Below are 22,561 nucleotides of genomic sequence, written 5' to 3'. Positions count from 1 at the left end.
GCCCACCAGCGCAGCGATTGGCTGAGCCAAGCCGTGACACAGCCAATGGAATCCAACAGCCAAATGAATGAGATGGAGGGGGAAATGTTTAAGATCTGTTAGGTGGAAAAAAAAAACTGGGAAAAAAGAAAGTGTGGCCAACCATGTGTAATATGAGCCGATTTTGTTTAAGTATTCATACAAATAAGCTGCTTTGAAAAGGTCAGCCTACGCATGGAAATGGGAAGAAATGTGTAAATACAACTCATTGTTTTTCTGTAGGTTTGAAACAGACTCATGATCCTACCGGGTTTTAATTTCTATATCACAGTCATTAGACATGTAATATAACAAAAATACTTTTTCTGTAAGAAAAAATATTTTATGTAATGAAATAAAGGCTGTAAAAGTTTACCTTGTAGTCTTCTGCTATAGATTTCTACAATTCTGAAAAAGAAATTGTTGTAGTCAATCATACATTAAAGTGAAATGGCTGAGACTTCTTCAGAAGACATAAAACAATAGTGGGGTATAGGCAGGAGATAATACATGGAAAGAGAAGCCACAAGTCCCCAGGGAGATGGGGTCTAACGGGAAGCCAGCAAGGACTATGCAAAACCGAGAGAAGAGGGGAAAGGGGAGAGAGAAACCGGGTGCATCTCTACAGTGCTGGCTTACGAAAAGCACCATTCAAGATGAGTAGCAAAATCTTAAAACTCTCAAGTCAGTCATCAAGTTTAGGCTAAGTCTCAAGTGCTCTGATTAATCATATTGTTTTATCAGAGCTTAAAGATCACGTTAAAAATAAAAGGACTACTTGTTAATTACCAGCAGGTCAACTACTACCCCAACTAAACGTACCAGGGTAATCAGATTAGAACAGATTAGATTTCTCCAGACATCTCTTTATAAGATGGGTTTGTAGAAGTGCTTTGTATGATTAATCTCCCCAGAATAAATGCCTCCTGGCCCCCACCCCCAAGAACTCAGCAGCAGGCACCCCTGGGCACTACCACTCAGACAGGCCGTCCCCTGAAGTCAGGGGCATTTGGACTCCTCTTCCTGTCCCCACTGTGCACACAACAGGCAAGGAATTAACTATTAAACAGGAACCTAGGACAGGATGATTCTCAGGCTCATAGGTAGGAGTTAGATTTCTTATTGGGTCAATTTTCTGTACTCATTACTCCTGGTGGTTTTCTGGTGATTAATTTGTTATATAAGCAGGAGGTGTCATTGGTTTTAAAAGTTTAAGTATTTCTTTCACATATTCATTTACCTCTCTCATTTTTCTTTTTTTAATTTATTCTTTCTTTCTTGGAGACGGAGTTGTGATATGTAATTCAGGCTGGCCTCGAACTTGAGGCAATCCTCCTGCCTCAGCCTCCTGAGTCCTGGGGTTATAGGCATGCACCTGCATGCCAACTCGTCCTTTTTTTCTTGAGTCGAATTTTGGATACAATATTGGACCACAGTGTTAAATGCATTGCAACAGGAAAGCTTCTAATACTTCATGATCACAATGGTGCCTGCCTGCTTCCGGCAGACAGCGGCTGCTTGCAGGTCAAGCATGTCATCCAGGCAGATTTTTGTTACAGGCCTCTGTGATCTCAGGAGAACACATCCCCGTCCTCAGAGCTTATCATTTCTCCTTCCTGGTTGTTTCTGTTTTCAAGTAAGGACTGAATTATACAGCTTTTCTGAATTAAAAATCTTTCTTTTGCCCTCATTCTTAAATGAGGATTGCTCGAGAGGTATCTGCTGAGGATGGAATTCTAGTGTGATATCGACAGTCATCTGTCTTTCAATACTGCTGCTGCCACAGCCATCACCAGTGGACCTGAGGCTTTTCTCAGGGTGCAGGAGACCCTCGAATTCAATTCTCTCCCATCTTCCGCTTGCCTGTGTTATATTCTGCACAATCTCTTCAAACCTTTCTTTCAGTTTACTATACTTTCACCTGTGCCTATTCTGCTAGGTAATGAGCCTATTACTCTTGGATGTCACTTATCATATTTTTGTCTTTATTTCTAGAAGGTACATTTTTGTTTTTGTTTTTGTTTTTGGTACCGGCGATTGAACTCAGGACCTTGTGCTTTCGAGGCAGGTGGCAGAACCACTGAGCTAAATTTCCAGCCTAGAAGGTACATTTGGTTCTCCTTCCAGTTGGCCTGAAGGCTTCTGACTCCTTGGTCAACCATGAGCACTCTTACTTTTTAATATCCTTGTCTAGAGCTCTGCATCTGATCACCCCAGCACCTGTGCTCTGTCCACGTAGGGCTTGCTTTCTCTTACTTTGGGAAAATCGTGTTCCCTGGAATTTCATTTGGGAGAATTCTTAGAAGCCGGATGAAAGATTGGGACTTCATGGTTTGAGCACTGACACTTAGCTCTGCACGCTGCCTGCAAAGTCACCTCTCTGGGCTGCCGTAACTAAGTCACTGCCTTGGGATGAGGGGGGCACATGGTGCAGGATCCAACCCAGGGTTGGGCCTGCTCTGCACTGAGCCACATCCAGCCCAGCCCAGAGCTTTCTGAAGGCCCCATGGGCAGTGGTGACTCTGACCCCAACCCCTGGGACTGACACAGGCCTGGGGCTCTGTGGGGACAGTGTGGACAGGGCCCAGACTCGGGGCCCGTGCAGCCAACCCCTGTGGCCTCTCACCAGTGTCACCATCTGTCCCCATGGGGAGAATCAGGCCCTTCACCCCACTCTGGGCATCAGCAGCTGCTGTTGATTTTAAAAGAAGCCACTGTTGCACTGGAAGAACCATATTTGGGTTTGAAAACAGTATTGGAACTAACAAGTTACAGTCAACTTCTGGCCATTCAGAATTTTCACAACTACATTCATAACTGAGACTGATCTACATGCTAGCAGGCTTTACCCAGCTCGGCTGTCAGGAAGGGGCAGCTTCCTCAAATAAGCCGTGTAGCTTTAAAGATTCTTCTATGCTCGTGAATGATTAAAATAACACAAAAACCAACGGTTACTTGCAAGTATGAAAGAACATCTCTAATACTGACTGAGTCCCAACCAAAACATGGGCAACTGAAATGAGCAGACACTTTTCAGAAGTACAGGTGGCAGGGCCAGTGATTTGGCTCAGTGTTGCCAGCACCTGCCTTGAAAGCGCAAGGTCCTGAGTTTGATCCCTGGTGCCAAGAAACACAAAAAAAAGAAGTACAGATGGCAAATAAATACACGAGAAAATGTTCAGCACCTCTGCCATTAAGGAAATACAAACCACAACAACACTAAAATCCAGGTGTGGTGGCACACGCCTGTAGTCCCAGCACTTGAGAGGCTGAAGGAGGACTGCCGCGAGTTCGAGGCCAGCCTGGACTACATAACGAAATCCTTCCTGTCTCTAAAATAAAAATAAACAAACAACCCCACTGAGATTCCATTTTACTCCAGAAAGAATGGCCATCATCAAGAAATCAAATAATAAAAAAATGTTGGCAAGGCTGTGGGGGAAAAGGAAACTAAATCAGTATGGAGATGCCTCAGAAAACTAAAACAAGAAATTCCATTTGAGCCAGATATCCTCCCCAGAGTCTTAAAGACATCATATTACAGTGATCCATGCACACCCATGTTCATAGTGGCACAACTCACAATAGCTAAATCTTGGAAGTAGCCTGTATGTCCATTAACAGATGAATGGATAAAGAAAATGTGGTATTTACACACAATGGAGTACTACTCTGCCATCGAGAAGGATAAATTTCTGTAGGAAAACAGATGCACCTTGAGACCATAATGTTAAGGGAAATAAATCAGACACACAAGCTTACATACTGCAACCCAAAGTATAAATAAGTTAAAGAGCAAAATAAGATATCATATGAAATAGGGAGATAGAGCCACTGCAAATAGGAGATGGAGGGAGGGAAAGGCAAGAGGAGAAAAGGAGAATGAAGACGCATTGCGCACTCGTAGCGCCTCCCCCACATGACGCTGTGTGCTACAAACGTGCTAATAAACATAAAACGCCTACAAGTGGACCGGACTGGGTCTTTCCCTTTCCCATCTCGCCCCCTTTTTAACAGTCACTTGCACATCCAGGTTTCCTAACTCACCGGGTTCCCTTTCCTCCATTCCCGTAACATCCCTGAAGTGTCCGAGGCCTACTTCCAGTTCCACAGCCTTCCGTTCCCACCTGTCACCACGTGTCCTCTCAGGCCAACTTTGCAGCAATCCCTGCTACAAGGTTTTCACCTCTGGGACCTGTGATTTCTACTCTCTGGGGGTTTCCTAAATTATTCAAAAGTTTGGATTTTACCTTAAAAGCCATGGGAGACGAAGAGGAAGAGCAGGATTAAATCCACGCTAGGGAAAGAACACAGGAACAGATTTCAGGACCCTAAGAAGGCAGAGGCAGGAGAGTCTCCGGGCAGAAGATGAGAGGAGTCCTGCAGAGACTGAAGGAAGCCCAGAGGGACGGGAAGGGGCGCTGCCTGCAGCAGGGCCCGCTCGGCCTCACCCCTCACCCAAAATATAGTATTTACAGTGTAGCAAAGATCAGGAAGTGAAAACGAGGCCAAATAAATACCAAAAAAGGAGAGCGGGAGGGGGTGTAAGAAGAATTAAGATGCGCTGTGCATATGCACCAGCTCCCCACAATTAAAACATACCAAACAATGTCTGACTATAGAAGTCTTACATTGCTTAATGGGGAAATAATACTGCAAAGCAGAACCCAAGACACCTGACCGTGTGCAGCACCCGACCAGAATGCGTTAACACCACGAGACGGCGGAGGGACCGGGAATAAAATGCGAGCGAAAAATAAAAAGCACGCGAGCAGCAGGACCCTTACCATCGGGAATGGCAGAGGAAACCCATGGTGCAGTTGTCCTTGTGGCCATCAGAGAAATAAACAGAGCGCGTGTGGGAGGAGGGAGGGGCACAGGGGGATTTGGCACTGGCTCCGCAGAGGTCAGCACGGTCAGGCAGGACCAGAAAGGCCCGGCCATGCCACCACCAGGCGTCTACCCAAAGGAAACAGCCGGCGTGCAGAAGAGGCGCCTGTTGCACACTTTATCTCAGCCCTCTTCACAGTACCCAAGCCAGGAGGGCAGGCTGGGTGCATCAGCAGACGACGGATAAAGAAAAGACAGTATTACACGGTGGAGTACTACTCGGCCATGAAGAAGGTGACACTGTCATCACAGGGAAATGGACAGAATGGGAGAACACATGAAGGGGAGTAAGCCAGACACAGGCAAGTGTCGACTGTCTCCTCTCATGTGTGGAGACTAAAAAGGAAGGGGTGACAGTCAGTACCCCTGAGGGCACCTGTGGAGGCAGAGATGAGAGGGCACTCCCTTTGGTACTTTCTGTCTCTGCGGCTCTAAAAAATTGAAATTTAAAAAGAGACAAGCAAGCCAAAGGGAAATTAGAAAATTTCAGAAAGAATTCAACTTCGCCCTATTAGAGAAACCCAAATTAGGCTGGAGGTGAAGCCCCACGGTAGAGGTTTCCTGGCACGCACGAGGCTCTTGGTTCAACAGGAAAGGAAAAAGGGAAACTCAAAAAATAGAAAAAAGAAAAAAAAAGGGGAAACTCAAATCAGTAGATACCATTTTTCACTCAGCATCTGGCAAAGTTGTAGAAATGTTATGAAAGCCAGTGTTAGCAAAGGTGTGGGGAAGACACAGTGTTGATATATTTCATAGCAGAAGTCAGCGTGATCTTTCTGGACCACAATTTGGTAAGACCCGAAATTCAGCCACCCTAACCTAGAAAGCTCTATTCTGGTAATTTATCTTACAGGCAGATTCAAAGTGTGCAGAGGTAATATATAAAAACATATTTGCCAAAGCAATCTTTTCCTTTGGACAACAGTCTCAAACTACAAATGATTCTTATCTATATCAAAGATTGGCTAAGTGAATCTACCCATCCATTGAAGGAATATTATATAACCCTCAAGAGATCATTGGATACTCTTGACCTTCCAGGAACCTCAAGGTATTTAAAATCAAAGAGGGGGTCAGGGACTTTGCTCAATGGTTCCAAGGCCTGCCCCGAAAGCGCAAGGACCCAAGTTTGATCCCCAGTACCAAAAAAAATTAAATTGGGCCGGGAATTTAGCACAGTGGTTCTACCACCTGCCTCATAAGTGCAAGGACCCAAGTTCAATCCCTGGTACCAAAAAATAAATAATTAAATTAAATTAAAGAAAAAAACAAGCTGTATTATAGCATATAGGGCATAATCCCTTTGGGGGTTTGTTATGCTAGGTTTTTAAAAATTATACATATACAGGGCCAGGGATTTAGCTCAGTGGTTCCGCCGCCTGCCTCGCAAGCGCAAGGTCCCGAGTTCAATCCCTGGTACCAAAAAAAACCCAACAAAAAACCAAAAAAACTATATGTATATATTTGTGTTTGCATAGATATTTTCCAAAAGGTTAATAAAAGAAGTATCTATAGTTCTAATTCTGAAGAATTTAAATAGGCAGGGAAAGCTTCTGTTTTATTCATTCATTGATATCTAACTGGTTTAGATTTTTTTGTTTTTGAGACAAGGCCCCCGCTATGTGGTCAGCCTTGCCTTCACCTTCTGGGTTCAAGTGATCCTCCTGCCTCAGCCTTCCAAGTAGCTAGGACTACGGCCACATGCCACCTTCCTGGCAGTGTATTATTCCTATAATAGAAGAAAATAAAATAGGATGTTCCCTCTGTAGTCGAATGCCCACCTTGCCTTCCTCTGCGGTCTCCCAGTCATCCTTGCCTAAATCTTTAAGTCCATCCATGAACCTGGCCTCAGCAACTGCGTAACTGGGACAGCGCCTCCCCCCACCATCAGCCTCTGCGCATGCGCCGGCCACACCCACAGGCGCTTCTCACCTGTCTGGGTCTCTCATCCCTGTCCATCTTCCGAATTCAAGATTTCAAGATTTCATCACATTCCTTCAAGTACTCTAAGGCAACGAAACAAATTCCGTGGCTCTTTACCAACACAAGGGGTTTCTATTCCAACTAAGTTTACTCTTGGACTCTCCCAGTTGAACCCGGCCAGCTCCCGCCTGGCATTTTGCTGCTGCTTAAGCTTTTCTGCCTGACATTTGACTGCACCGGCACTGAAAGGTCATCCGTTGGAGACAAGCAGCGAACAGAGCTCACACACAAGATTAAAACGAGCAGGGAGGCTCGGCTAAGATGAGCAGTCTGCTTGGTTACTCTTCGCTCCTTAAATATTCCTAGTTCTCGGAAGCAATGGGCAGCTGGATCAGCCCTTCGTTCCTTTTCTGTTTAACAGACCCTTGGTTCCAGGCTCTGACAGAACACCTAATAGCGTACAGAGTGGTTTGGTTTGCGGTTACGATTTCTTCTCAAGTTTTAATCTTATTAATGTAAACAACTCCTCGTGGGGATAAGCAACTCCTTTGTGCTGCTGCAGGATTGATTATTTGAGACCTGTTCCTGTTCCTGGGAGAGGAAATGCTTGGGACCTCTGACTCCTGCATCCCAGGCCTGTGACCCCCACCCTCCGCCTGTGTGCGCAGGCAGTGTGTGGAGGATGCTGGGGCGCAGGGTGTGGGGTGGCCTGGCCCAGCTGGCCCGAGCCCCCTGAAGTCTGAAGGAGCCGGGAGAAAGTAGGTGGGGAGCCGGGAGTCCATGGGAAGCCTGCGCAGTGCTGCCGAGGGAGGACGCAGCAGCACTGAATGCCCAGAATTCAGACTGAGCTCCAGAACTGTAAAAGTAACCGACTTCAATAGCTACTGCTATTCAGGGGCTCACGAACCTGATTTTACATATTACTTGGGAGCAAGTCCCCAGAGGGAGTGGCTACTTAAAATGACTGAGATTCACTGCCTGGATCAGCACCAAGGCCCTTCCTCAGCCACCCCTGGGCGCAAGAGGTGACAGCCCTACTGTGCAAAGCGCCTGGGCCAGGATCTGTCATCTCCTCCAGCACCCAGCAGACCTGCAAGCAGCGAGGGTGCTGAGCAGGGATGAGGCCAGGAAGCGAGGAAGTTCAGTGCATTTCCTCTACCTGCTCGCCCCTAAATTCCTAACACAGATGAAGGAGAAAAATGGAAGCAAAAACAAAGCAAAGGGAACAGCATGGCAGAGAGTGGTTGGATCCCTGGTGTGGTTTGTACAGATGGACACAGGACTGGAAAGGGTCGGGCCCTGGGGAAGGACCACAGCAAATCCCAGCGTCTCCATGGAGAAGTGGCAGGATAAAGAACCAAAAGGAAGACTGCAGCCGAGAAGAGCGGATCTGGAGAGCGCCCCGTGTCAGGGGACAGGGAGGTACAGCCCACAGAGCCCAGGGACCCAGAAGTGAGGACAGGCTCCTGGGTGCCCAGGAACCTGGGCACAGGTACAGAGGGAGTCGGGGTGGAGCCAGGCCCCCCAAGGAGCTGGGGTCAAAGTCTGAAAACAGAGACAGGCATTCAGGAGGCTGAGGCAGGAGGATCACCACTGAGTTCAGGGCAGCCCGGGCTACATAGTGACTTCAAGGGTGGCTTAAGCATAGGGAGATGGCTGCCTGTGTCTCCTCTCCCACCTATCACTGTTAACTGAGCCCCCTGAAACCTGGGCTGGATTGAAGGTCACCCCACATTCCCTGCAGTCAGGGAAGGCTCTACAGAGGAAGCTGCGGGTGAAAACTGCAAGTATGTGCCTGGGAGGCAGGGGATAGGCAACACAGGACGTGAGATGACAAGAGCACCCCCACTTCAGGACCAGTATTCTGACGCCTTGGTGACTGCACAGTCTTGGCAGAGGTATTCCAGACAAGGTCCCGCAATGTAAGCCAGACTTGACCTCGAACTCAATGATCCTCCTGCCTCAGCCTCCCATGAAATGGGGTTACACGTGTGCACCACCATGGCTGGCTGCAATTATAAATGTTCAGCTGCGACCTGAGTTCCAAGTTAGAGCCAGACCCAGGAGAGAGAAGGCTGGGTGAAGCGCTGGCAGTAGACAGGGCCGGTCTGATCGCCACACGCTCGTACTTACCTCGCCAGCTTGCTGAGGCCAAGGACTTGCTTGTTAGGGAGATAGCCGATGTGGACCTTCGAGAGGAGAGAGAACTCGTGAGCCAAAGGCAGGGAGAGCACTGGGACATTAAATACGGGAAGGAACACAGGAAGGGGACTGCATATTTACGTGTAAATTCAACATGATGACAATGTACCTTCAAAACATGTGAAGCCTTAAGACCTAAATGGAATGATGATGGGAATACTTCCTAAATTAAGTAAAGACAGTAAAAGGATGGCAAGTGTGGTGGTACACGCCTATAATCCCAGCACTCGGGAGGCAGAGGCAGAAGGATCACAGTGAGTACGAAGCCAGCCTGGGCTACATAGTGAGTTTAAGGCCAGCCTGAACACATAGTGTGACTCTGACTTAAAAAAAAAAAGTAAAGGGTTACTACACAGCACTTAGTCTGTTACAAATGACAACTGAAGCCAGGCACACACCTGTAATCCCAGGCTCAGGGGACTGCAGCAAGAGAGTCACGAGTTCAAGGGCAGCCTGGCTAGGTGGTCGAGGCAAAGCCAGCCTCCAAAAGCTCAAATGACACATGTAAAGCATGGCTGTGACACTCGTGCTAAAGTTAAGTTCTGCGTGTCTTTTGTCCATGGAGGAGAAACGTTCACAAGAAGGGACTCGGGACCCTTAGTGACATCAGACAGGCCAGAGAGACTGCTGCTGTGGCAGGAACTGCACGCCTCAGTGCTGCCTCTCGCCCAGCATGGTGGGCTCAGGACCCCAGGAGCCTTGTTGCACGGGGAGCTCAGTGCCCTTGGGGGCCTGGACACCTGGCTTCCAGCGAGCTCCATCACCCCAACAGGGAAATGGCTCAGCAAAACAGGCCCCAAGAATGGGTCCCACGGGGCTGTGCCAGGGGAGCCTGCCTGGCAGTGTAGGGGCACCAGTGAGGCCCTGGCTGGTAAATGCCAGCCACTTTCCAGCCCAGTGGTCAGTGTGAGGAAAGGCTAGTTCTCTTAAAAGCCTGTAGAGTGGGGCTGGGGGTTTAGCTCAGTGGTTCCGCCGCCTGCCTTGCAAGTGCAAGGTCCCAAGTTTGATCCTCAGTACCAAAAAAAAAAAAAAACCAATAGAAAAGCCTGTAGAGTGATTACTGTGAGCAGTCAATTAGCTGGACATAAAACTACAGGGCTGCAATCCCAACTATACTGGAGAGGGTGAGGCCAGCCTGGACAACTTTGGGAGATCCTGTTTCAATCAGATAGATGAGGGCTGGGGATTTAGCTCAGTAGTTTCACCGCCTGCTGCACAAGCGCAAGGACCCAAGTTCGATCCCCGGTACCAAAAAAACCAAAACAAAACAGATAGATGATAGACAGACAGACAAGAAGGTAAGTGGTAGAGTGCTTGCCTAGCATATATGAGGCCCTGGGTCCAGTTCCTTTATATTAAAAAAAAAAAAAATCACATCCACACTTGTATAAAGACTGTCGATCTAAAGGCCCAGGGTATGCTGTGCACCTCCATGACTGACCTAAGAGTCCTCAGTAATCTTTCATCTACTAGAGCCATCCTGTAACAGTTCAAATTCCACCTCATCGCCTTCCTGGTAGGCAGGAGGAGAAAGGAAAGTAGTGGCTGAGTGTCAGATGTTTCAAAGAAAACCCGAAGAGTGAAAGCTTTCCCACAGGACTGAGGCCTTGCACATACCTGAAACTTTTATGCTTGTGTGCAGAGCTACAATGTGTTACAGTCAGTACTATTTTGGGCCTTTCTTAAGATTCCAATTCATTTAAATGTCCATTTTAGAAAATCATCACTGAACAATACATCTAAAGGTCAGGGTTAGCAAGGACATGAATGCAGCAGAAACTACTATACTACACACCTGAGCTCAGGATGAGGTGGGGCCCAGCCAGGCCAACAAGGCCCTATACTCACCCAATGGGAGCCTGACTTTCTCACCCACAATGGAGACCAGAGGGGGGGCCTACGGTCCCCCTCCTCCTCAGCCGATATGGCAGCCTCCTCCCAAGGGGACAGAATACCAGGTCCTCAGCCCCGTGTTCACCTCTGTCATCAGCATTCACCTTAGTAACATGAAGCTGTAACTAATCTCCTGACCAGAAATCCAGAGGGCTAAAGGAACCCGGAGGAAGTGAGGAGGGATCTCCATAGACACCCAGCCAGGGCCTCTCAACGGGAGAACTGGGTACGGGGTGGGGTGGGGGGCTGTTTTAGGGTAAAGAGACTTAAGAGACATCAGTAGATGGAATGGAAACACAAATGTGACTCTTAGCTGGGTTCTTGTTTCAGGAAATCAACAGTAAAACGAGAGAAAATCAGAAACATTTAAATATGGGTTACTTATTAATGCTCCTTAGAAATCACTGCTAATTTTGTTTGTGGTATTGCCACAGTGCCTAAGTAAGTTGAGAGATGGATATTAACTGATAGCATATGTAAATATTTTAGGGATGACAATGATTAAAAGTTGGCGGGCTGACTGTAACATACCTTATATTCCTTAATATGCTGAAGTACTGCTAACTTATTAGATGGCATCTTAAATTGGGTTTTCTTTTGGAGGGGGGTTCTTTTTTAAAGATTCATCATTTAGAGAGAGAGACTGGAAGAAATTATAGAAAAAAAGAGTACTGAGGACCCTTGACTTACAAACTCAATTCGTTCCCGAGGCTGGTTGTAATTCGAGTTGTTCTATTGAAGGCTCAGGCTCCTCTACACAGCCTTCAAAGTCCCTCTCCTGTACACAGGCAGATCTCAGTGTCCTTAGAGAGACACTGGCCCAGGATTTCTCAGGTACCCCACACAGGAAAGGATGTTGGAGTGTTCCTTCCAGAACTCTTTAAGAGTTAAATCTGTATCTGAGACCATCTGGAGGCACAAGTGGTTGGCATTCAGGTTGTAATTCAAGACTTTGGTTGCAAGTAAAACTAAAATTCTGGTCATAACCCAAGTTGTTCGTATGTCAGGCCAGTCATAACTCAAGGATCCACTGTACAATGGCTGGGATTTGGTTCCACATGGTGAATGGGGATCTAGATATAATGTGATAACTGGAGAAGCTAGTTTTGGGGAACATGAACTTACTATACCAGTCTTTCTATTGTTACGTATGATTGAGATTTTCCTGATAAAACTTTTTTTAAAGCGATACCACTACACACAATGGAATACTAATCGTAAGACAGGAAGTGCCAATGTTGGCAAGAATTTGAGACAGGGGCCAGGGGTTTAGCTCAGTGGTTCCGTCGCCTGCCTCTGCAAGCGCAAGGTCCCGAGTTCGATCCCCGGTACCAAAAAAAAAGAAAAAGAATGTGAGACAGTGCTCCCATGAGCTGCTGGGAGTATAAATTGGCACAACCACTTCGAAGAGCCATAGGTCAGCACTGAGTACGGCAGCCGTGGGTTTACACCATGGGCCTGGAGTCCCACCCATGATGGACTCCTAGCAGAAATGCATATATAATACATGCACCAAGAGAAAGCTCATGCCAGCACTGTTTTCAGTAGCTCCCACCCCCCCAAAATAGAAACACAGATGTGCAAAGGTCCACTGAGATCAGGATAGACAAGCTGTACATTTGCACAGTGTGATAATATATAATAACAAAAGGCACGAACATCAATGAATCTTACAGCGCAGACAAAAGAAGTCAGATACAAAAGAGGCCAAACTGCAGATTCTTTCCACGTACACATGACGGAAAAACAAATCTAGTCTCTAGTGTTGGAAGCTCATGTGCTGGCTACCTGCGGGCCAAGGGCTGGGGCAGAGCTTAAGAAGGGATAGGAGGCCCAAGGATTTAGCTCACTGGTTCCGCCGCCTGCCTCACAAGCGCAAGGACCGGAGTTCAATCTCCGGTACAAAAGAAAAAAAGGGACAGGAAGGAGGTCCCTTCCCAGAGGTTAGTCATGTTCTAGCTGTTGCTCCATGAGTGGTAAGAGGTGCCCTTGCTATTTCTGCATTCTTCCATGTTTTACTTCCACGAAAAAGTGAAAAATAAAGTAAACTGGGCATGGTGGCACAGGCCTGTAATCCCACAGACTCCAGAGGCTGAGGCAGGAATATCACAAGTTTAAGGCCAACCTAGGCAATTTAGAGATCCTTGTATCAAAGTAAAAATGTTTTTTTAAAGGGCTAGGAATGTAGCCTCATGGGAGAGTGCTTTCCTAGCACGTAGGAGGTCCTAATTTAATCCCTAGTACTACAAAAAGCAAAACAAACAAACAAAAAAGTTAACAAAAAATGAAGCAAAGTTAATGCTTATTAAATTTAGGTGGTGGGTATATAGGTTTTCATAATACTGTTTCCTAAAAGACTTCTGTTTGACTATTATTAATAAAAAGTCAAAATAAAACAAAAGCATTGTGGAGTAGGGGAACAGGACAACTCTGTCCTAAATCCACATGTTCTCAAAAGTATATGTTATGGCTTGTGTCTAGATAGCCCCCTAAAGCCTCATACACTCATAGGTGGGGCTTTATGAGGCAGTTGGATCTAGGGTGTGTAAATATGGATTAAAGGTGTGATAACTGTATTAGTCCACTACTTGGATTATCATGCCTCTGGGTGTGGCTGGATGGATTAAATGAGGACAGAAGACCCAACATATCCCAACACATATGTGAGTGGCACCAACCAACAGGCTTGCAGCCTGGATGGAATAAAAAGGGAAAGAGAGGCTTGCCACTGCTTCCTGCTTCCTGCCTGCCTTGCCATGGACTGTTTCTATTCTGTCACACCCCTCTGCCATGCTGGCCTTCCTTGGAGCCAGCCAACTATGGACTGAAACCTCTACAAACTGGGAACTAAAATAAACCTCTCCTCCTTTAACTTGTGGGTGTTGGTATTTTGTTCCAGCAACACAAAAGTAACTAAGACATTATGTTTAACTGTAACAAACTAGATAATACATTATCTAGTTGCATAAGATTCCTTTTTTCTAATCTAGAAATGGTTGGCTGCAAATCAAAACCTCTGCCCCCCAAAATTCTGCAGTCATTACTGCTCATGTCATTCCATATACACATTCATCTTAGATCAAACATTATTCAGCCAAAATAAAGACAGCAAAGGATTTTAGAGCCTGTGGCAGCTACTTTTTTAAAAATGCTACTTTCACCTCATTACCTTAACCTATTAACATGGTATTTAGTACAGAAGGCTTGCCCTAGGCGCCAGCTGCTATTTTGCTTTTGTTTTTGTAGAATTTCAAGTTTTGGATGAGCCAGGTTTGATGAAGAGTAAATATTTGTGCATAACTGTAAATATCTGGGGGTATTAGGAATTAGCAGCTGGTGATTTCAAATACAATTATCCTAACTTTAAAACTTTCACTATGCTTTTCTAAACTGGTAGGGAATGACAAGGGAAACCTTACCTTTCCAACAAATGGAACAAGGTGATGTTCACACATGGAGTACATATCGATGTCCTTTACAATCACCATCTCATCATGATCTTCATCAAATATAGCATCATTCAGGACATCTGAAATCAGAGGCTTGCCTTAGTAACCTTTCCAATTTTATAGAAAAATACAATGTCCAAAAGCCTCTATGATTAAATATGAAAAGATAGTAAACATTAAACAGAATATTGATCTTGCAGAAAAAGGAAATACAAACTAAAATGAGTTAATTTTCCCATTCAAATTAGCAAAGTTTTTTTCTTTAAATGATATAAAAGAATCCTTAAAAAAAAAAGAATCCTTAATACTGTGCTACATGGGAAATGCAGGATTATAAATATTTCTACAGTATGATAAAGAGGGGTGAAGAGGGAGAAAACAGGTATGCCAGAATAAAAGTGGCTATTTCTGGTGGTAGAAATGGGCCACTTTCACTCTCTTTTTCTTTTTCTGTTTGGTTGCGCTTTTTTTTTTTTTTTTTGGTATCAGGGATTGAACTCGGGACCTTGCGCTTTCGAGGCACTTTTGGGTTTTTTGTTTTTGTTTTTTTTTTGGTACTGGGGATCAAACTCGGGTCCTTGTGCTTGCACAGCAGGTGGCAAAACCACTGAGCTAAATCCCTGGCCCTTTGGGGTTTTTTTTTTGACACAGGATCTCTCTATGTAGTTCAGACTGGTCTTGAACTCACTGGTCCACACTGGCCTCAAACTCATAACAAACTCCTGCCTCAGGATCACTGTGAGGTTAAGGCCAGACTGGGCTACACAGTGAGTTCAAGGCCAGCCTGAACTACACAGTAAGACCCTGTCTCAAAAAATCAACACCAAACAAATGATTTAACCTCTATTTTCAATTCCCCAAATAATTTTGTAGACCTATAACACTTTTCAGTTACTATAGGTGGGCATCAGACTTGTTCTACCTAAACCGTCGCCTTCCTAAGGAAATAAACCCCAGTGTTTGTATGTAGACACCTCACTGGGGAGGTCTGGGGGACACCAGTGACTTGGGCAAGCTATGAACCCTAGCACACACGGCAAGCTACAACAGGCGTCTGAAAGGCCTTCCTATTATAAACTGTACTAGCCAAGCTTCAGAATCTTATTTGCAAAACAGAAATTAATGTGAAGATGCCTGAGGGATGCTGAGCTTTCTGATGCTCGAACTGCAAGAACACCCTGACCTGATCCTGGCGGGATGAAGGACAAGAGCCCCATCCTTGCCATGGCAACCCAGCCGTGGTGCCCAACCCTCACCATGGCAACCCAGCCATGGTACCCAATCCTTGCCATGGTAACCCAGCAGTGGTATCCAAACAGCAGTGTAGGTGAATGCCTGGTGACAAGGAGGATTCTTCAGCTCTACTGTCTTCAAAAGAGAAAAGAAGCTACAAGCAAGGACAGTTGCATGTCCTTTTACAAAATAAATATATACCTAGAAAAAGTCCTGCGCTTCTACTTGCCCAGCTTGGCAGACCCAATATGGCAAGACACTTTGCTGTGTGACTGTAAGGACTTGAGGGACACTCAGTCTTCACAGTATGACCTGGAGAGGAGAAGAGATGAAGTCCTTGGAAAGGCAGGCTGCATGAGTCAGGCGCAACTCGCAGACGTCCGCCCACAGCCCTGACCCTAGTGCCTCAGGGCTGGCAGACCCTGAGTCACATGGAAAGCAGTCACCAGCCCCGAGTCAGGCCAGTCACAGACGCGGGGGACCGTGCAGCTGGCAAGTCCTGAGTGTGGCCAGGGAAAGTGTGTGCAGTGTAGACCACACAGATGACACAGAAGTGACCTCTGCTAGGAGTTGCTGGTGAAAACCCAGGGAGGAAAAAGCTCACTGTCATTCTGGAAGTTCCTTCTCCAAAAGCAATTTTCTATTCTGAATATTCTGCCCCAATCTTCCATCATATTTTGGAAGAAGTCCAAAAATAGCTCCTCAGTGAGCCTGAAGTACCCTAGATTTCTCCAAGATGTTGCTACAATGTCACTTCCTATTGAGCTTATTAACGTCTTCGGTCATACAAGAAATAGTCCTGAAAGTAAAGACAAACAGAAATTTCCTAAGGAGCAAGAGGACTGTCAAATGTCAGACAAATTCATTTTCTGTGGCAAAAAAGGAAAAAAAAAAATCCCCAGACTAAGCATGGGTGACAGCCACATGCCGCTGTGGGGATCTGGTTCTCATTTACTGGCTCTGGGACCTTGGGCAAGACATTCTGTGCCTCAGTCCTCTTGGCTGTGAAATGGGCATGAATAAAGCACCAACTTCACAGGGACGTCATGGGGATTAAATATGCTCATCACCATGTCAGCGAAGTTAGTCATTGCTCTTAGAATCAAGGCCAGCAGAATTGCTAAACTATGGGTCTTGTGTACACTAAAGTTAAAAAGTGATAATGTGCCTGTGGCAGAGTCCAAAGGAGAACAGTGACTTCCTGTGAGACTTTAGAGTGGAGACACCTACAGATGACACTTTAACCAAATGACTGTGGCTAATTTTACCAGGAGGGAGACAGGACGCTATGTACTCCTAGTATGACACGTTGCCTCTGTGGGATTCATTCCAATAATATAAAACGATATTCTAGTCATCAGGAAAATGGAAGGATGTCCTACAAAATACCTAAATAAGTACTCTTTTAAATCACCAAGAAGCCAGATGTGGTGGTACACACCTGTAATCCCAGCACTCTGGGAGGCTGAAGTAGGAGGATCACAAATTCAAGCCTCGCCAGGGCATCTTAGTGAGAATCTGTCTCAAAATTTAAAAAGGGCTAGGATGTCACTTAGTCTGAAGGCTCTAGGCTCTATACCCGGTACAATCAAAAAACAAAAAAGACATAGAAATACTGAGGAACTGTCAGATTGGGGGAGATAAGATAAACAAAACTAAATGCAATGAAAAAACTAAAATCTGAATGAATACTGCAGCTTATACTATTGTACCAATATTAATTTCTAAAATACAATAATTGTAACCATAGCCATGAGATGTTTCATTAGAAGGAGCTTTGAGAAAGATATAGGACAACTGTAGTGCTTTTGTAATTGTTCTTTAAGTCTAAAATTATTTCAAAATAAAAAATACAAGATGTGAGACCGATCTGGCTGCGACATCTGTCACCCCACAGATCGCCAGGGTTGACTCAGCTGATCTGGCTGGCTAGGCGGGTGTCCCTACCTGCCTCTCTCACCGCTCTATGTGAGGCCCTTCCAAAGCTCCCAACCAGGTCAAAGAGGGCAACCACCCCCATAGAGGGACCGTTTCCTGGGTCACGGGTATGCAGGTAGCTGCGTCCTCCTGCTAGAACCTCCAAACGAGCTCTCAAAATAAAAAAATACAAATAGAACAATGTCCATCAGGCAAAAGTATAAACAATGTTGTGCTATTTGGTGTTAAAATAGAGTGAATTAGGGCCGGGGATGTAGCTCAACAGCATAGCACCTGCCTGGCCAGCGTGAAGTCCTGAGTTTGATCCTCAGTACCAAGAAATAATAATAAAAAATAAAAATAATTTTTAAAATAGAGTGAATTACATGTAAGAACACAGATGCAGATACCAAGAATTTGTTTATGGTTGGATTTTTTTCTTATAGCAAAGCATATATTGGTGCATTTTAGGCATACATAATGATAACACTCATCATAGGGAGTCTGCACCTGTACATCCCACCTAAGTAGTATTCTCAGTGAAAGAAGCCACATACATACACAGAAAAGACAACCGTCGTGCACAGCATGATGACAGGTCAGCCAATGACAGATCTCAAATACAATGGCAGTCCCATAAGACCACAGCTGTCTTAGTTTGTGTAAGTGTGATCTATAAGGTATGCATGATGAAATCACCTAGCAACTGTACCTAGGTATCAGATTCAGGGAAGACAAAACTATAGTGACAGCAGACGGGTTTATCAGGGGCCAGAAAACTGAGACAGAGGATTCGGCTACAAAAGCATAGCAAGAAACTTTTTTGGGTACTGAAAAAGGCATCTATCTCACTATACTGGTGACTGCACAACTATATATATCTGCCAAGTCTCACATGGTGTGTCCAGAGCTCGTGAATGCCACTGAACCCTAGTTATACCCTAATCAAGCTAACTTTTAAAAATAAGTTTTAGCCAGGGATACAGCTCAGTGGCACAGCACCTGCCTGGCAACCACGAGGTCCTGAGTTCAATCCCAATACCAAAAAAAAAAAAAGAAGAAGAAGAAGAAGACTAAAAATAAGTTTTAAAAATGGTAGTACAGAATGTGATCATTTTGCAAAGAAAATCAAGAGAGGAAGATTAAACATATACACACATACATGTTTATCTACAGAAAGAAAGACCGGAAGGATAAATCAAACAGCTAATAAAAATGACAGTCTATGAAGGACAAAGAGATAAGGGAGATAGATAAAAATAAGACATCCACGAATATAATTATTTGACTTTGAACACAAAAGTATTTACATCCTCAAAATAAAATTAAACCAAAAAGAAAAAAAGACTAGTAACTGTCATATGGCTTAATGCCCCATGTGGTAATGGAATACTGATACGCTGCCTAGAGCTCCTTTCATCAAAATGAACACAGACTATAAACTCGAACTAGCTGAATCATTTTTCTTCAATAATGAAGTTTCCTGGCCATATTTACTTATGTTTTGCTCCAGTGTATCTGAAGGCGACCATCTGTGAATAATAAGAACAAAACACTATCACAGATTGTTTTAATTTCCTGCCTGTTATCAGCAGCAAGAAGGTAACCCTGGAAACGAGGATTTATGGCATTCTATTTCCTAGCCTGGTCCTGGTCGCACAGGAAACCAATGCAGCCTTACAAGTTACAGGTTCATTTGCACCTGGCCGCAGGTCCCTGGCTCGTGGCTTTAATGACCAGGCCATGACAGCAAAGAGTACCACCAGGAAGCTGAGGAGGTGCAGGGAGAGCCCACCGTTTGTCCAAGCAGGGATATGAGAGAACTCCTGGGAAAGTCTCCCCAAAAGGAAATTTCCATCCAACAGATATTTTGAGGGGTTGTCCATTATTTCTATTTTTACTAATGGTTCAGGAATTAATGTTACGCAACTTGAGGTGGCCCATGTGTGTACTCCTAGCACTCAGGAGGCTGAGGCAGGGGGATTGAGGTCAGCCTGGGCTCAAGATCAGCCTGAACTTAGATGTCTTAGAAGATGAAGGATGGCTTAGGATACAGAATGTGCATCCACCTGAAGGGACAGGGAAAAGATACCAGGGTCTGCCTCTGCATGAGACACAAAGGGAGGCATGTGGCTCCTAGGACTGTGATACGGCGTCATACAACCCTCCTGGGTCATAAGCTAGAGAGGATTAGTGTTGCATCCTAGGCTCTGGAGTTCCTACAACGCCCTGTCACACCATGCACAAAGCCAGAGTGAGACACGGATCTTCTGGGTGCATCCAATTAATACGACTGTCTCTATCTACCCTGTGAGTCACTTCCTTAAAATAGAGCTTATAATGAGAGGACTCTGAGCCTAGCACAGTTACGTATGACTGTAATCCCAGTGAGTCAGGAGGCTGAGCCAGGAGGATTGCAAGTTCGAGGCCAGCTTGGACAATTTAGTGAGACCCTTTCTCAAAATTTTAAAAGGTCAAAAAGGTTAGGACATAGCTCAGTGGTAGCATGCTTGCCTAGCATGCACAAGGTCCTGGGTTCAATCCCCAGCACTACAAAAAATAAAAAATTTTTTACAAAAGGAAAAGAAAGGGACTCCAAAGAAATTCTTGTGGCCAAGGGAACCTAAGAATTCTCACTGCAGCCTACTGGTAATAGTAGAAATTGGAAGAGGTGTAAATGGGAAGAATATTACACAGTTTGGGTAGAGTCATTCAGAAATACGAGCCAGCAGTGAAGGTAAATGAATCTGAGCTGCATTTATAAATCCCTGAACTCATGTTAACGGGAAAAGCAAGAAGCAGGAGGATATGTGGAACATGACTCATTTCATTAAATGAAATGGTGCTGCATGCTGTGTGGGGACACATAATAGAAAACGGAAGGACACAGACAGACAGGAAGTGCGGAACCACTACCGGCGCTCTCATTTTCGTCAAAGCTCACCTGGCACTAGGCCGCTCCAGACACTGCTTCTGCACTCAACCAGACGGAGCTGGTGTGCACTGCCCACGAGCTGAGACAGGGACAGCTAGGGCGACGCGAACGCACTTCACAAACAGCAAGCGCTCAGGAGGAAGGGGCCAGGGTACTGCACAGAAAGGGAAACTCTGGATACCTGGGGGGGTTCACTCTTGTCACCTTTGGCAGAGAGAAAGTTGCATTTTTCTTAGGCTCTGGGCGGGGTGGACCCTGGACTCATGCTGCGCCCAGGCTCCTCCTCCAAGCCCATTCTCGGTTCTGTGAGGGGCCTGGGGGTTTTCTATACCGAACCAAGGAAGGAAAAGCGCCTGCCTTAAACTATTCCGATTCGCTGGGGAAAACTGAAGGTTATCTACCAATCACAATCCCATCCTGGCCTCAGCTTACTACTCTGAATATTTTGGAGAGATCAAAATTAAGGCCTTGGGGGCCGGGGATTTAGCTCAGTGGTTCCACCACCTGCCTCGCAGGCGCAAGGTGCCAAGTTCGATCCCCGGTACCCCCTCCCCCACAAAGGCCTAGGAGGCTAAGAGAACAAAAAGTATAGTCAAGAAGTCATAAAGGAAAGAAAGGAAGGAAGGAAGGAAAGAAACAAAGCAAGCAAGCAAGCAAGCAGGCAGCAGGGTCTCACTATATAGGCCAAGCTGGCCTCAACTCAACAGTCTTCCTGCCTCACCCTCCTTCAGGCTGGGATTACAAGTACTTTATGTGCCACCATGTCCAGGCTCTGAATTTAGTTTTCTAATTGTATAATTCTGTATATCTTTCACAATCCAGCTGTTAAACTAGAACTAGAATTTACAAAACAGATGCCAATAACAAGGCCTTCTTCACAGCCATTGGAAAGGAAGCACACACCATCTGGATAAACCATCCATTTGCTTCAAAAGGCCCCATGGGCTCATCCGGTATCATCCCACATTCACTTCCTACAGACAGTGTCAGGAAACCCTCGGCAACCCCTCCGGGAAAGTACAGCAGAGCAGGCAGCCACCACCTTCAGTGACAAATGCTGACGGGACGAGAACAGTGGTTCCCAAATATGGCGAGTACGGCTGCACGTCAGAGAGTACAGCTTCCCACGCCACCTTGAGAAAGCTGCTTCAGAGTTTGGCCACAAACCCAGGACCGTGTCCTTTAAAGAACCCGAGAGAGGGTGGGGATGGAGCTCAGTGTGGTGCACTTGCCTCACCTGCCCCAGGCTCTGGCTTCCATCCCCGACGATTGATCAATCGATCAAGAGCCTCTGATCACTGGAAGGCAAGGAAGGAGGACTGTGCATGGAAACATCGCAGCCCTAACCTGGACGGACCAGCCAGCTGGACGCTCCAGCCAACTCACTCAGCATCGGCCTCAGAGTCACACAACTGAGTCTGCTGCTCCCACACTAAACACGACAGTATAGCCATGGCCTCCAGAAGCCTAGGACCCAAGGAAAGAAGAGCCCTAGCTATCAAAAGATTTGGACAATGATAGTTAACCCAAAGGAAAACTTGAGGGCTGAGAGGAGGAAAATATGGCTGCATTAAAGAGTAAGATCTGGGGAGGCTGCTGGGTTTAGACGCACACATCTATAGTTCCAGCCACTCAGGAGGCTGAGGTAGGAGGATCACATGAGCCCAGGAAACATAGCAAGAGCCTACTCAAAAGCAAATATGACATCAGGAAGCTAAGGTGGGAGGATTGTTTGAGCATAGGAGTACAGTGCCCACACGGGCATCACAGTGAGGGACCACAGCTTCAGAATAAAGAACAGTAAGAACTGACCCAGGACCTACGGTTGGGCAGAAGAGAGGAGGAGGGAGGGTTTGCTAGAAGGGGAAGGAAGAGAAGTATATGTAAGACAGAGTGGGAAATGGCCTGCTGTTGGGCCTACCCAGGGGCAGAAACTCCATTCCCTTCTATTTCTGACTCCTTTCCAGGTTAAGTTTTACATTTAATTCATATCCTCTTTCAAGCCTCGCCACACTCTGCCTTAGTCAAAGCTGTTTATTTATAGGCCTGTTGTACAGATGAGAAAACTGACCCTGGTATTTGGAAACACTAAGCGCCTGAA

At 45.7% G+C, this 22,561-nt stretch overlaps 1 protein-coding gene across 6 annotated transcripts in view; it reads right to left on the bottom strand.

Annotated features, from left to right (window-relative positions):
* Positions 1 to 22,561, bottom strand: part of Gch1 (GTP cyclohydrolase 1) — a 41,333-nt gene that overhangs the window by 1,561 nt on the left and 17,211 nt on the right. The window contains exons 2-6 of one of the 6 annotated variants that reach the window (XR_015439231.1): positions 15,810 to 15,920; positions 14,346 to 14,455; positions 11,617 to 11,835; positions 8,965 to 9,020; positions 395 to 426 (exon numbers count right to left, since the gene is read on the bottom strand). Coding sequence is in view for 5 of the 6 variants with exons in the window: in XM_004835499.4 (XP_004835556.1) it covers positions 395 to 426; positions 8,965 to 9,020; positions 14,346 to 14,455; positions 15,810 to 15,920 (309 nt within the window). In the remaining variant the exon portion in view is untranslated. The other 5 variants (XM_004835499.4, XM_004835500.4, XM_013074646.3 and 2 more) reach the window with 5 other exon arrangements.

This window comes from Heterocephalus glaber, unplaced genomic scaffold (genome assembly GCF_053883595.1).
Source record: "Heterocephalus glaber isolate CG9 unplaced genomic scaffold, H.glaber_assembly_v1.0 deba00000122, whole genome shotgun sequence".
NCBI lineage: Eukaryota > Metazoa > Chordata > Mammalia > Rodentia > Bathyergidae > Heterocephalus > Heterocephalus glaber.
The sequence above is the reverse complement of the archived record's forward strand: the minus strand, read 5'-3'. Positions and strand labels throughout refer to the sequence as shown.